Source organism: Myxine glutinosa, chromosome 2, assembly GCF_964187855.1.
Source record: "Myxine glutinosa chromosome 2, kmMyxGlut1.1, whole genome shotgun sequence".
Lineage (NCBI taxonomy): Eukaryota > Metazoa > Chordata > Myxini > Myxiniformes > Myxinidae > Myxine > Myxine glutinosa.
In genome coordinates, this window is record NC_136262.1 from 30,205,844 (window position 1) to 30,221,947 (window position 16,104).

Genomic DNA, 16,104 nt, shown 5'->3' on the forward strand with positions numbered 1-16,104 from the left:
GGGATCGTCATCGTCGTGACGTCGATTGAGCGCGACGCGTTTGATCCACCCCACGCGTTGTGTGTGTGACAGGAATCTTTACTGAAACTGGAGACGTGAAGCATTTAATTGTTTATTTATCGTTCGTTACTGTACTGGAACATTGTTGGTAAGGACTGTACTTTCAGCCCAATGTTTCTCGAGTGCGGACATGAACTGCTTGATTGATAATGATAGTATTAGTCGTTGCATCGATAACGTGTCCCGGTAGATCATGACATTACATTTATTGACGCTGCTGGCAGAGTAAGCACAGTAGTAGTGATGTGCAGTGAGTGCTGTGTTCCTTGTCCTCTTGTCATGACCTCCGGTTCTCGAGCTTTTATCCATCACAAAGAATTTCTGAACGTCAGTTTTGTCGATTCGCTTAATGATTTTAAAGATCTGGATGAATTCGGCCCGTTGTCTTCTGTAGACGAATGGGGACAATTTAGCTGCTCTCAAGCTGCATTGTTCTTCGATTCTCATTGTTCTTATACACAGGACACCACGTGACATGACCACACCGAGTTCCAAAAATGTCCATAGTTGGTCATATCATTCCAAAGAGTTGTATACTTGGAGTCGCCCTTTCCTCGCCACTCCTGAGAATGACCTCTTGATGCCACCCATAAGAATGACCTCCTGATGCCACTCATGAGAATAACCTCTTGATGCCACCCATGAGAATGACCTCCTGATGCCACCCATGGGAATAACGTCTTGAGGCCTCTCCTGAGAATGACCTCTTGATGCCACCCATGAGAATAACCTCCTGATGCCACCCATGAGAATAACGTCTTGAGGCCACTCGTGAGAATAACCTCTTGGTGCCACCCATGGGAATAACCTCTTGAGGCCACTCATGAGAATAACCTCTTGAGGCCGCCCATGAGAATAACCTCTTGAGGCCGCCCATGAGAATAACCTCTTGGTGCCACCCATGAGAATAACCTCTTGGTGCCACCCATGAGAATAACCTCTTGATGCCACCCATGAGAATGACCTCCTGATACCACTCGTGAGAATAACCTCTTGGTGCCACCCATGAGAATAACCTCGAGGCCACTCATGAGAATGACCTCTTGGTGCCACCCATGAGAATAACCTGAGGCCACTCATGAGAATGACCTCTTGATGCCACTCGTGAGAATAACCTCTTGGTGCCACCCATGAGAATAACCTTTTGAGGCCACTCATGAGAATAACCTCTTGATGCCACCCATGAGAATAACCTCTTGATGCCACTCGTGAGAATAACCTCTTGGTGCCACCCATGAGAATGACCTCCTGATGCCACTCGTGAGAATAACCTCTTAAGGCCACTCATGAGAATAACCTCTTGATGCCACTCCTGAGAATGACCTCTTGATGCCACCCATGAGAATAACCTCTTGAGGCCACTCGTGAGAATAACCTCTTGAGGCCACTCATGAGAATAACCTCCTGAGGCCACTCATGAGAATAACCTCCTGAGGCCACTCATGAGAATAACCTCTTGAGGCCACTCATGAGAATAACCTCTTGAGGCCACTCATGAGAATAAACGGAACTGGGTAACTCGATAAGAAATGCAACTCATTCGCCAAAATACAAGACATTGATGTTCTCTTCATGTGCAACTCTTGCTGATGATCTGGTTTGTTGGGACTTCAAACAACAGCTTCCACACATTGCAAACCTCGGACACTGCGGTACACCACACCACAAAAACACCACAAAAATATCCAAGACATCATCAAGTAACATTCAGATGGTGCTTCACTAACTTTGATCTGTCAACAGAAATTGCTCTAAGTCTTGATAATGGAGAATATCGGTTGATAAGTAGATCTCCACAATGGCTGATTGTCTTTGAGTCGTCCATTGTTCATGAAACTCCATTATTAAGGGAAAAAAGCAAAGTACAATCATCTAACAGTATTCATCGGGCAAAATCCCGACTAGTTATAAGACACTGTTTATGTCCATATACCATGGAAGAAGTTTCGGGAACTGAGTGGCGTGCTGACGAGGAGGGGAGTGTCGTTGAAGCTGAAGGGAAAGGTGTCTGCTTCATGTGTGAGAAGTGTTATGATTTATGGGAGCGAGACATGGGTAATGAACGTAGAGCAGCAACGAAGGCTGGAAAGGGTGGAAATGTGAATGGTTCGGTGGATGTGCGGAGTATCGTTGAGAGAGAGGAAGACAAATGATGAATTGCGAAAGATGATGGGAATAGAGCCTGTGATTGATGCTGTGAAGAGGAACAGGTTGAGATGGTTTGGTCATGTGTTGAGGAAGGATGAAAGTGACTGGTTGAGAAGAGTGATGTAAATGAATGTAGAAGGAAGTAGAGGACGGGGAAGACCGAGAAAGACTTGGCTAAAGGTGGTGGAAGAAGAAATGCGGGCAAGGGGGTTAACAAGGGGAGATGCAGAAAATAGGGCAAGATGGAGAAGATCTTCATGGGGACCGCAAGGCTAACCCTCGCTCGAGCAGGGAAAATGGCCTTAAAATGCCTGTTGTTGTGGTTTATGTCCATATATTTGATTACTTATTTATTTATTGCACGTGCTAGCTTAAGTGACTAATTGTTTTGGGTTTTTTTTTTCATCCAGGTGATTTTTGAAATGAGCACACAGGTATGTGCTATTTTATTTCAATATTTTATAATGAAACTTTTTATTTTTCTTTCTATTTTATTTCTTTTATTTTATTTCTTTTATTTTATTTATATTTTATTTCTATTATTTCTTTCTCGCTTACTTTAACACTAAGCAAATGTATTGTTTTCATTTCCAGTACAGTGTATTGTTCAAGCAAGAGCATGGTAAGATATGGAATGTTGTTTTCACATATATATGATGGAATATCTGCTTTTATGAATGATGAAAATGCAGAATGCAAATTTTTTTTTTACGAAAGGTTTGTTTGAATTGATATTTTTGATGCCCGTTGTTTGTTTTACCAGCCCATACTGATGCCATATGGACAGTGGCTTGGGGTAAAAATGAAAACGATGGATCAGAAAACATCGTCACGGGTTCTGTTGACAACACAGTAAAATGCTGGAAATGGTAGGTATTTGTGTTTATAGCCTTTACTGAATGTGTGCTCATTAAATCTTTAACATTCGTCTCTTCTGAATTATCAGCATCGTAAAGTCCCAGACAATGAAGCTTTTTATAATCATCCAGATCCTTGCAAAAAAAATTATTTTTCATAAGGAAATATTGGACATTCTAGCTCGTTTGGATTATTTATTACATCTGCAGGCTGAAAAGGTTGTGGATATCTATTTTTTGATAGTGGGACGAGGGGGACAAGAACTTCAGTCTGTGGGATAGATTTTTTTTAAGGAATGACTTTGAACGACAGAAGATTCCCAGTTTGCGGCTGGCTTTGGAGGCAGGTTTGTTATATAGTCGGCCCAGGAGAGGTCCTGGCTGATGGTGAGGCCGAAAGGTTCAAGGGGCTGAACCTCTTCCACCACTGGTTGATCTTGAAATCGAGTTAGGAATAGAATTCTGGACATACGCAGACAGCAACACCAACTCCTGGACAGGGTGGGTCGGGTGGGGAAGGAGGAAGGAGGAGGGAGGGGGAAGAGGAGGAGGACAAATTTACTCATTCGAAGAGTGATTTAACCTCGGTGTTGCCCAGATAAAAAGGTAATTGTAATACCTTCTGCGACCACCACCAGGTGGCGCTACACGGTACATGTCGACATAGAAAATGTATGCCCCCACCAGCCACCCACACCCCTGCGTGAGGCTGCGGCCACATAGCCTATGGTACCCCCCCACGCAAAGCTGTATTTGTACCCCGAGTTTGGAGTTTGTAACTTAAAAGATGTGGCCGTGCATAGAACAGATACCTACATACAAAGAGATAGAGAGATTTTTGCCTTTTATAGATATAGATATTATATATTATATATAATAACCATATTCTCAGTGTGTGCATGTTGTTTTTTAAATGTAGGACAACATTAGGAGGGATCATTCTGCTTTTACAGAAGTTGTGGACATGAATATAGAATCTAGATAGATTGAGACACAGCATTTCATCATGAGATCACAGTATCATGTGCTAAATGCTCAGATGTGAGCATATTCCGTCTGCCTTTATTCGTTGAAGGAAAAACATTAAATATTCCATGGTGTCTTTTACAATGAGTCGGCGAGATATTGCTGACATGAACAAATTAAAAATTCCTGCCCTAACGACTACGGAGAAGACAATAGCACCTCCCCCAGTATATGCCTTGCCAAAAAACTGCTTCGGCCGCACCAACGCTCTGTAACAGAGGCGTGGTACATCACAATCAGGATAATTCTTAACCTTGTTTTTATTTTTCAAGGATGGACGATAAACTAGAACTACAGTGGACATTTGACGGTCAACGGTTGGGAGTAGTGTCTGTGGACATCAGCCACACGGGGACCTTGGCTGCCTCCAGCTCGCTTGATGCTGGACTTCATATCTGGAACCTGGAATCTGGAGAGAAATTGAAAACCATTGATGCAGGTCCCGGTGCGTAAGGATCGAGTTGATGATTACGATAAACCTTTTGATATATTGTTTGTATTTCAATGTGTTGATAACATACGTACATTAACGGTGCATCAATCGTGTGCTTCAATTCCAGTGGACGCATGGTCGGTCGCCTTCTCACCGGACTCGCAATTCCTGGCTACCGGAAGTCACACCGGCAAAGTGAATATCTTTGGTGTCGAGAGCGGGAAGAAAGAGTCATCCTTTGACACGAGGGGGAAATTTATTATCAGCATAGCATATGTAAGTACCTTTCTTCCCCAATGTTTTTTTGTTTCAACTGCAAACCCAACCCTTTCAACCACACTCTGTGGATCAGTGTGACATGCAGGCCATCAGATGCAGGAAAATTACCCCCTGCCTGACGATCATCAGTGAACCATTTGAATTTTTACTGTTATTCCTGTTATGACCGGTAGCCTGGTGTTGGCTTAGTGGTTAGGGTGCCAGCTTGGGATCGTCGGATCCTGGGTTCGAATCCCGGTCAATCACTGAATTAACGCCAGGGGGTCGACTCAGCCTGTCATCCTTCCGAGGTCGGCAAATTGAGTACCAGTTCACCGGTAATTCCCTGTGTGTCGCAAAAGACGACTAACCGTGTTGGCGGCAGGAAGGGCATCTGGCCATAAAACATTGCTTCAAAAAAGGGGACCACGGTGTCCGAAAAAGACAAACCCCTGCTCTGCGGGGAGAAATGGCCTCCAAAGGTGGTTCTTATTCCTGTCATGACCGAGTAATTCTACTATGATTACCTCCTGACGCAACCATTCATTGTTCCCACTACCATTCATTGTTCCATGCAACCATTCATTGCAAGTCACCCAGTCCCTGCCGCTGAAAAACATCCTCATAGCATGATACTGCCACCACCATGCTTCATGGTAGGGATGGTGTTAGATCGGTGATGAGCTATGCTTGGTTTCCACCAGATGTAGCGCTTTGCATTCAGGCCAAAGAGTTCAATTTTCGTCTCGTCAAACCACAGAATATTTTGCCTCATGCTCTCATAGTCTTTCACATGAATGAATGAATATGAATGATCGTTTTAAGGCCATTTTCCGCGCTAGAGCGGGGGTTAGCCTTGCGGGCCCCATGACAATCATGGTTCCCTGTTTGAGGCAATGTTTTTATGGCCGGATGCCCTTCCTGACTTTCACATGCCTTTTTGCAAACTCCAAACATGCTGTCATGTGCCTTTTTCTCAGGAGTGGCTTCCGTCTGGCCACTCTCCCATAAAGGCTAGATTTATGAAATGTTGCAGAGACTGTTGTCCTTCCGGCAGGTTCTCCAATCTCAGTCAAGGAACTCTATAGTTCTGTCATATTGGTCATGGGGTTCTTGGTCACCTCTGTGATCAAAGTCCTTCTTGCTTAGTTGCTCAATTTGGTCGGACGGCCAGCTCTAGGAAGAGTCTGGGTAATTCCATATTCTTTCCATTTCCTAATGATGAAGTTCACTGTGCTCTTAGTGGGGCGGCTTAGCCCAAATATTCAAAGAATTGTGCATTTTGTGATACAAGCACCAAATTTGGCACAAATGTACATTAATATGTTGCGAACATTTTCAGATATTGGGCCACTTGAAATTCTCTCTTTATGTCCGCCATATTGGATTTCAAAATGGCCGCCACTTGAAATCTACATTTGCTATTATCTCTGGACGTAATGCAGCTATTGACTTGATTCTGGTATCTAAATGTATGTTTTTGGGGGCAAGGAATCCAATGGTACCAATTTCAACTTAATATTATCTATCACAGTCTGTTATATAATTTTATTTGGAAATTATCTAGGCAAATATTGGATTCAACACAATACTTTGAAAAGAATGTCTTAGTTCTGTAAATATAAATAAATAAATAAACTATACTAAATCACTAGTAACAACTCAGACAAGCTCATATATACTGGCAGTCTAAAATATAAATTCATATCCCATTAGGAAACAAAGTGACCCATTCATTTGTGTTTTTCATATGCATATTTTATGTAACATTACATTCATATTGTCAATAAATACCAAACATGCATAATCCCCTTTTCCTAGACCCTTTAAGCCATCTTTTGTGTTTCTAGAGTACAGAAATTTCTTGTATAGGCTTCCATCTGTCTTGTTTCCTTAACAATGCACTGTAGCATGTCTTTAACAATGTTTACAAACATGACTCCACTACATGTCTTTAATCACAGCCCTGACCCAAATAAAAGAGTAGAGAGGCTGCATGTGTGTTGACCCACATCAATTGTGTTCTTTGTGTGTGGCTGTGTTTAAATCACCTTGTGACTCCACATAAATGAGTTAATTACATACAATCTGGGCTCAGCTAGACAACATTGTGTGGTCAGCAATGAAGACGAGAGTCTGAATTACATGTATGCAAAAGACCTTGTGAACCAGTGAAGCAAATACACGGGTAAGCATGAATTAAATCTAGGGCATGATATAATTTCCATGATGTTTACCTCTACACTCAATGGTGGAAGGAGGTAATGTTTTGATCCCAGCTTGTCTGTATGTCTGTTTGTCTGTTAGTCCACAAAATTCCAGACAAAGCTTGTAGTAGTGGTAGTTGTAGTGGTAGTGGTGATAACAGAAATTGTTATATAGAACTGAACTTATATTATTATTATATGCAGAAAATAACTTCATTTCTATATGCCCTGCAGTGGACAGGTTAATTGGTTTATGCACTGAAGGGGTCACCCTGGTGTGCACTGCTGTGTTCTGCCTCACTGAGTTGTTCAGGTATGATGTACTCAGCACAAGCTTACCTGATACACATGTGTGCTGGCTAAAACCACTTGTCTGGTGGGCACGACAGAGGCAGGTTGTCTCATAGCCAACCTGGTCTTACTTTTTTGGGGTTTATCTGAAATTCTTACTATAAGGCTTTAAATTAGAAATGTTTTATATAAAGTAGTATTTTGAGTGAAGTGTGTATTCCACACTGACAGTTTTGACATGTTCTGAATTTAACACGAAGGCTGTAATTAACAGAACGGGGTATGTCTGGAAAATGTACTGTCCAACCTAATAAGAGTTTAGACTGATTTATATTTAAATCTTGGCTGTGTAAATATTGTAAGAATTTATGAATTCAAATGTTTTGTAAATATTCAATAAATTTGGGAATATTTTTTAACTAAAGAATCTCATGTGATTTTATTTCTCTTCTTGCCTCCGGTATGGGTGAAAATTTAATTCCGGCATAATCTCACAAAACTAATTCCCCAAGTGTGCCAAGCCAAGTCAAGTGACTGCAGCAGCACTGTACATCCTGCAACACCGTGCCTACAACCACTACTGTCTGGGAGAAACCAGGGATGCAGAGGACCTTCCGGAGTTTGAAGACTGGTGTTGCCAGAGAGGAGAAGACATCCCCCAGTTTCACTACTGGGCAACCGTGCTGGAACTAGAACTGTTGGTTCTAGTGTATGTGCGTTCTCTCAGGCAGGGATCGTTAATGATGTACCTCGATGCTCTGACAGAGCTGGTCCCCTGGTTCCATGCACTGGATCACACCCACTATGCTAGGTGGATACCAGTGCACCTGAAGGACATGACCGAACTCACCATCAAACACCCAGATGTAGCCAGGAAATTCAGGGAAAGCCACTTCACCGTTCAGAAAACACAGAGGGTGTTCTCTTCAATCCCGATTGACCAGGCACATGAGCAGAATAATGCCTGCATCAAAGGAGACGGTGGAGCAGTTGGGCTCACTGACAACCCTAGTGCCCTACGTCGCTGGATGGTTGCGGGACCAGAAGTTGCCAGGGTGATCGAAGAATTCCAGGATGGGAACCAACACTGGAGACGGCAAACAGCAGACACACGTCATCATGATCAGACGCCAAGTGTACAGGCCTCATTTGTGAAAGATGTTCGCTCTCTCGTCGGTGTCATAGAGGAGATGGGCAACCCATTCGAGGAGGAGAGTCAGGATGTAGTCAAACTGGACACAAAGGAGATCGCAGATCCTGCTGCTGTGGAGACCGTGATGAATGCCAAGAGGATTGGCCAAGAGCAGTTCGAGGCTTTCACCAGAGAGTGTCTGTTGGACAGAACAAAGGCAGTGGACGCACCCATTCCTCGTAACAAGCTGAAGGTGTTCAGCACTTCCACTCCAAGAAGCCAGAGCAAAGGTCAGCAACAGCTCGCCTCCATCAAGAATGACCGTGAACTCTTCGCACGCCTGTACATTGGCTGCCAGACGAGGGATGGAAACCTTGAGGAGTTCTTTTGTCACGAGAATCAGGCATGTCCTCCTGCATTGTCTGATGGTGGAAGCCTCTGCACTGGTACCAAGAGTGATCTCCTCACATGCTTGGAAGAAGTCTCCGACGCAAAGACAGAGACTCCTGTCACGACCTGTATTGTGCTTGATGGAGCAGCCATCGTCCAGATGCTGAAGCCGGCTGCATCAAAGACCTTTGAAGAGTATGCACAACAGATCTTCATCCCATATATGTCCACGAAGCTGCAAACAGTGTCACGCCTGGATCTGGTCTGGGATACTTACCTTGCTGATTCACTGAAAGGTAGTACACGTGCAAAGCGGGGACAAGGTGTGCGGAGACGTGTGGTGGCTGCCGCAGCCATACCAGGAAACTGGCAGAACTTCCTACGAGTGGACAGCAACAAGACCGAGCTGTTCAGGTTCCTCTCAGCAGCTCTCATGGAATGGTTTGACCAGGAGGACAAGCAACTCGTCATTACTGATGGAGAGGCAGTGCTCAGCAAGCCACTACTGCCAGATCTGACCTCACTCGCCCCATGTAACCATGAAGAGGCTGACAGTCGGATGTTGCTGCATGCATCTCACGCAGTCCAGCATGGACACCATGCAATACTCATCCGGACTGTAGACACCGATGTTGTGGTGCTGGCAGTGTCCCTGGCACAGGAGTTGCAACCAGAAGACAAATTGTGGCTGGCATTCGGAACAGGCCAGAGTTTCCGATACCTAGCAGCACACAAAATAGCAGCTGGATTGGGACGAGAGAAGGCTCGTGCACTGCCAATGTTCCACGCTCTAACTGGATGCGACACTGTGTCTAGTTTTCATAGACATGGCAAGAACACTGCGTGGGCAGTCTGGACGGTACTGCCAGAACTCACTGAGGCGCTGCTGCTGCTGTCCTCTGCACCTCGTGACATACCAGACGATGCAATGCGCATCATCGAGAGGTTCGTGATCCTGTTGTATGATCGAACCAGCAAATGCACAGACATTGACAAGGCCAGGAGGAAACTCTTCGCAAGGAAGAACAATGTGCAGCTCATCCCTCCAATGAAGGCAGCTCTGGAGGAACATGTCAAGAGGGCAGTGTATCAAGGTGGACATGTGTGGGGTCAGATACTGCTGCCAGCACCAGAGCTCCCTCCACCAACCAACTGGGGTTGGTCAAGGACTGGAGAAGGACAGTACACACCTTACTGGACCAGGCTAACTGAGGCAGCTCACAGCTGCATTGAGCTGGTTTCTTGCAAGTGCAAGAAAGGGTGTGTGAGGCGCTGCAAGTGCAAAAAGGCTGCCCTTCAGTGCACAGCCCTCTGTGTGTGTGAAGGGGACTGCACATGACGATGAGTCAACAACATACATGTACTTGTGGCAATGCTGAACTTGTTAACATGACACTGTTTATGTACACGTATCTTCAGTACCGGTATACACCTAGCCTCAGATACCAGTACACCTAGCCTCAAATACTAGACCATGTAGCATGTCAGTATTATACCTAAGACATTTACAGAACTAAGACATTCTTTTCAAAGTATTGTGTTGAATCCAATATTTGCCTAGATAATTTCCAAATAAAATTATATAACAGACTGTGATAGATAATATTAAGTTGAAATTGGTACCATTGGATTCCTTGCCCCCAAAAACATACATTTAGATACCAGAATCAAGTCAATAGCTGCATTACGTCCAGAGATAATAGCAAATGTAGATTTCAAGTGGCGGCCATTTTGAAATCCAATATGGCGGACATAAAGAGAGAATTTCAAGTGGCCCAATATCTGAAAATGTTCGCAACATATTAATGTACATTTGTGCCACATTTGGTGCTTGTATCACAAAATGCACAACAGGTTTGCTATGCTGCTACACTATCTGGGGAACTCCCAACACTCCAGAAATTGTGTTATACCCTTCCCCAGATCTGTGCCTCCTCACAATTCTATCTCAGAGTTCTCCGAACAGTTCCTATTTTTCTAGACAGCACATTTCGAAAATCCTCCTGACAAATGTCACACACTCACTATGTCTCTCCATAAAAACTGTCTGGAAAACCCTCCCATCTACTTCATGGTAGAGTTTCTGCTCTGACATGCACTGTCAACTGTGGGACTGCACAAGATCTGCCAACGTGTGTTTCTTTGTAAATCATGTCAAATCAATTGAATTGGCCACAAGTGGACTCCAATTAAGTAGTAGAAACCAAGGATGATCAAAGGAAATCATGACAGGATCAAATTTGGTTTCAGACCAGGTTATTCTACTCTGGACATGCTGCTTCTGCCGTCTCAACAATGGATGGAGGTCCTCAATGCCAAACAGGAAATCAGAGCTGTCTCCCTTGACATATCATGTGTCTTCGATACGGTCTGGCACCCCGCCCTGCTCACCAAACTGTCGTCCATGGTATCCATGGAAACCTCCACGCATGGCTTGCGGACATCCTCTCTGGTCGCAGTCAACGTGTGGCCTTGAATGGATTTCTCTCATCTCCCCTTCCTGTTCAGGCTGGAGTTCCCCAAGGCAATGTTCTGGGCCCTGTGCTTTTTCTGGTCTTCATCAATGATCCCTCCAACTCTCTGGAAAATCCTCTCTATTTGCTGATGACTCAACTCTGCTGCTCCATACCTCATCCCTCAGATCGGCAGTCTGCAGCCTCCCCACTCTCTGCAGACCTGGACAAAATCACAGACTGGTCAAAGAAGTGGAGCATGTCTTTCAATCCTGACAAATCTCACGCACTCGCTATGTCTCCATAAAGACCGTCTGGAAAACCCTCCCATCTACTTTCTCAACATTCCTCTCCAAGACGTTCTGTCACTCAAGCTTTTGGGTCTCACTATCTGCCATGGTCTTTCCTGGGAAAACCACATTTCCAAGCTGGCCTCCAAAGCCAGTTGCCAACTGGCCATCCTCCATCGTGCAAAGTCCTTCCTTGGCACACCTGAGCTCCTCACCACATACAAGGCTTTCATCTGCAGCTCAATGGAATACTGCTCTCCACTCTGGGCTGGAGCTCCTGCCTCACACCTAGCTCGGCTTCACGCTGTTGAAACCAAAGCTTGCAGAATCATTGGAATCTCCCGCGATGAAGCTAAATCTGAGGGCCTTTCACTCACTCACCGCAGGCAGGTTGGTGGTCTTTCTGTCTTCTACCGACTACTCTCCGGCCTAGCTCCCCCAGCTCTGTCTGTGCTCTGTCCCCCAAATATTCCCACAGGTCGCACAAGATCTGCCAGCAACCCTCTGATGGTTAAACTGCCAAAATCTAGACTCTCTGCTCACCTTCACTCTTTCATTCCTCTTTTCTCCTGCCTCTGGAACCAACATCCCTCAATGTTCAATCCCACTCCACCCTCCAGGTCTTTAAAACAGCTGTTCACCACCATCTCTTATCTTCCCTCATCCAAAACCTTGATCGTTTCTACCCCCATTAATTCACCCCAGATTTTTTGAATTTTTTTTGAAATACCGACTTCCTTCATGGAAGTCCTGGCAGTGTCCACTTGTTTTTACCTCTGCCACCCCCCCCCCCCTTCCCATGCCTCCTCCCCTCACCCCCCCCCCCCCGCCCATGCCTCCTCACTCCCCCCCTACAGATCTCCCGATGTCCCTATTTTCTACTGTTGTACTTGTGTACTTCCCTCCCTCCCCCCCCCCCCCCCTCTACAGATCTCCCGATGCCCCTATTCTCTACTGTTGTACTTGTGTACTTCCCTCCCTCTCCCCATCTTGTCTTCTGCTCCCTTTATTATGTTTTATGTATCTTTTTTTTTTGTGTGATTAATGTTAGCTCTTACATGAGCCTCGATCTTGTATACAAAAAAAAAGAAAAATTTGGATGCACCTTAGCTCAATTTGCAGAGTCATAGCAAAGGGGGTTGAATACTTATTGACTGAAGATATTTCAGCTTTTCATTTTTAATTAAGTTGTAAAAAAAAATCTAAAACAATCATTCAGGCTGTAACATAACCCCTGGCCAAAAAAATGAGCCAAGCTGTGTTCCTTTTTTCAATTTTGTAGCCATAGATGCACAGTACATATTCCAGTTTAAATTGATTACTCAGGTTACAGAAGCTAAAAGCCCTCCGAGTGGTTTACATCAATTTTTATGAAAAAAAATTGTGTTTTAAGAAGTTTTGGTCTCAAAGAAACGAAAATTACGAAATTTCCGTATTTTGGCCTTTCATCTTTAAAGGCCAATATCTCAGGTCGGACAAAATGGATCAAAATTTTATACTTAAAAAAGGAAGATAAGTATTTTGTATTGTTCTGTGTCACAAAAAAAAAATTACTGTTAGAAGTATACTTTTAAAGATCTGCAATGCATTATTTTCAGGTGTTAAGGTTTTTTTGACTGTTTAGTGCATATGTAATTTCTCAAAAATGCTCTAATTTATGACTGTATGATTAGGGTGTCATCTTTGGGACATGTATGCTGCCATAGGATACGTGCTTTGACGGCCTCATTTATAAACGTAGTGCCATGCAAATGTGCGTTGTGTGGTTATTCCAAAGAGATTAAAATCGCAACCTATCATCAAAACTTTATAAATGGGAAAGTGATGTGGAACTTCCTAGTCCAACTTTTCTTGGAGTACCCATGTACTTTTGAGGTCTTTTGTAACCACCATATACCAAACTTATTGAATTCCATGCGAGAATGAATGATTGTTTATACACTTCCAACAGGGTCATCCAATTATTTCACAATGCCCACATGGTAATCTGACAATTCTCCAAAATTAGCTGTCGAACACGTTTAATATTTGAGTGATAGCAGTTGCATGTCGGAATGCTCGTGAACGTCACTGACTCATGACCGTTGTCAACTCTGGGTCATTTAAACATGCATGACCACATTGTGCAGCCAGTTTAACTCTGAATTTCAGCCCGTACCTTCCATACAATGAACTTGATGGCAAACACCTGTCCCAAGCAAGGTACACGAGACTGTTGGTCACCATCTTGGTTTTATGCAGAATGCTTTGAGCAGCATATATTGAATAGACAATATTGCACAAACTTTCAGCATAATGAACGATTTTTTTTTTTTACATGTTGCACACATAAAAGTCCACGTCACCTTTGAACCACCCTCGTACATGCATAAAAAGTTGTGCTGGGACGAGAGGATTTTGAAACATTGGGTCCTTGTACATGAATTGCAAAACACTCTGGCAGTCAATGAACAAATCGATGTCGCAAATGAGATGTGAAACTGTGATAATCACCAACAAAGACCTCAGATGGGTGCACCCAACAGGCACAACCCCCAATAATAATGGATGCAGGATATTGATGAATGCGTTGTGGTCGTGTTTTCCCGTACGCAGAGCCCCGACGGCAAGTGCTTGGCCAGTGGTGCGATTGATGGAATCATAAATGTGTTTGACATGGCCACCGGCAAGTTGCTGCACACGCTGGAAGGTGTGACCCAGCATTATTTACCGTATTCCATGGATGATTCTGCCATTATCTAACGATACAGTAATCTTCAAAATGGTACACAAATGTTACATGGGTTTAACTCGACAATGTACAATCACCACATGTGGGGAAAGTGGACAACAGACCGTGTAACGTGAATATCGAACGACACTTTAGTTTCTCCTTTAATGTCTCACATGGCAAATCCCACAAGATAAAGATTTTTCTTTCCAGTAAAAATGAACATTGAGAAGATTGCTATAGACTGCCAGTTTCATGTTAATTAAATGGTATAATAAAATAATTAGTTAGAGGACAGTATTGTAAAGTGCGCAAACCTTCGTGAATGGTAACCGTACATGGGCGACTGCCCCAAGAGTTCCAAATTATCTAACTGGGCAATTCCAACAGCCATCACGACCTGGTGCTTCTTCCTGGTAAATGGTAAACAAAGATGGCAACTTCACGCTGTTTCAACACAACTTAATGACCTGATGGTGACAATATAAAATGAGCAAAAACACACACACACACACATATATGATACATGATGGACACGAGGCACAAGTCCTGATGGAAGCCTTCACATAGCACGACCAATGAACACACACCCATTTTTTTATTTTTTTTTGTATACAGAATCGAGGCTCGTGAAAGCTAACATTTATCACAAAAATAAATCAGAGACAAACAAACAAAGTATATAAAAAGGGGAGCGGTAGACAAGATGGGGAGAGAAGGGGAAGCACATAAACACAACATTTAAGAGCAGGGACATCGGGAATGTGTGGGATGGAGAGGGATTGGGGGAAGGCGGCGTGGGAGGGGGGGGGGGGGGGGGTGGGAGAAGTATAAACACAGTACAACAAGGACTTCCAGGAAAGAAGTTAGTATTTCAAAAAAGTGGATTTTGGGTGAAATTAGCAGGGGTAGAAAAGATCAAGGTTTTGGATGGGGGAAGATAAGAGATGGTGGTGAACAGCTGTTTTAAAGACCTGGAGGGAGGAGTGGGATTGAAGAGAGTGAGGGAGTTTGTTCCAGAGGCGGGAGAAAATTAATACCTCTACTTCCGGCCGCACACCCATGTAGGATGGAGGGTTGGGAATGGTGAGTGGTGGAGCACGTTGACAAAGCAAACTCACTGGGGAGGGAATTGATGTGAAGGTATAACTGCAGTTAGTGGTGACCACCACCTGTTTGGAGCCCTGTGCCAGGACGGACCTAACGCCGCTATCTCTGACTCGACTGGGACGGCCTCTGCTCCCTGGATGCAACCTGGGGAAACCCCGCAGGGAGAACTCTAACCCGACTAATTAACTTGGGTCAAGCTTCACGACTCTACTCGCACCCAACTGAATACACTCAGAACTTTACGCTGAAGTTAACTGTTCAACCTCGCGAGATTGGAGATCTCGCGAGATCACGGCGAGGTCACGTCTTTTCGAAGCTGTTCCATGCGCTCACGCTTTTGAAGAAGCTAAGTGATCTTTCACATTTGTGTTTTTGTCGTATCTTTATCTTTCTTTCGGTGCATGTACCTATTGGGGTGACTTTAATAGGTTTCTCGGTGTTGGTTTTTCATACCTGTGTACAGAATCGTCGGTTTTTTTCGTATCGTGTATTCTGAGGCCTAGTGTAGTACTAGTCGGCTACCGTGTCCTCAGACCTTGGCTTGAGGCTTTTGTTTTTTGTCTCAGCGATTCTTCGATCGCGCTGCAACTACTTTCAGTCTCTGTTTTTCACGGTCTTTTCACCCATACTCCCTTGTTTTAAAATCTCAAAAAAAACCCAAAATTTTTTTTCCTTCCCTGTTCTTATCCGCTTGTGCGTTCTTATTTGTTCTTTCGTTCTTCGTTCTTTTGGTCTTTCG

The 16,104-nt window shown here is 44.0% G+C and overlaps 1 protein-coding gene across 2 annotated transcripts in view; it reads left to right on the forward strand.

The window, feature by feature from the left end:
• SKIC8 (SKI8 subunit of superkiller complex) overlaps positions 1-16,104 on the forward strand; it is a 23,723-nt gene continuing 7,619 nt past the window's right edge. Inside the window, exons 1-7 of one of the 2 annotated variants that reach the window (XM_078773060.1) lie at positions 1-148; positions 2,619-2,642; positions 2,803-2,830; positions 2,972-3,077; positions 4,364-4,536; positions 4,652-4,800; positions 14,141-14,234. In XM_078773060.1, the coding sequence (XP_078629186.1) occupies positions 2,631-2,642; positions 2,803-2,830; positions 2,972-3,077; positions 4,364-4,536; positions 4,652-4,800; positions 14,141-14,234 (562 nt within the window). In that variant the 5' untranslated portion in view covers positions 1-148; positions 2,619-2,630. Of the gene's footprint in view, positions 149-2,618; positions 2,643-2,766; positions 2,831-2,971; positions 3,078-4,363; positions 4,537-4,651; positions 4,801-14,140; positions 14,235-16,104 lie in introns of those variants that run through there. The other variant, XM_078773059.1, reaches the window with a different exon arrangement.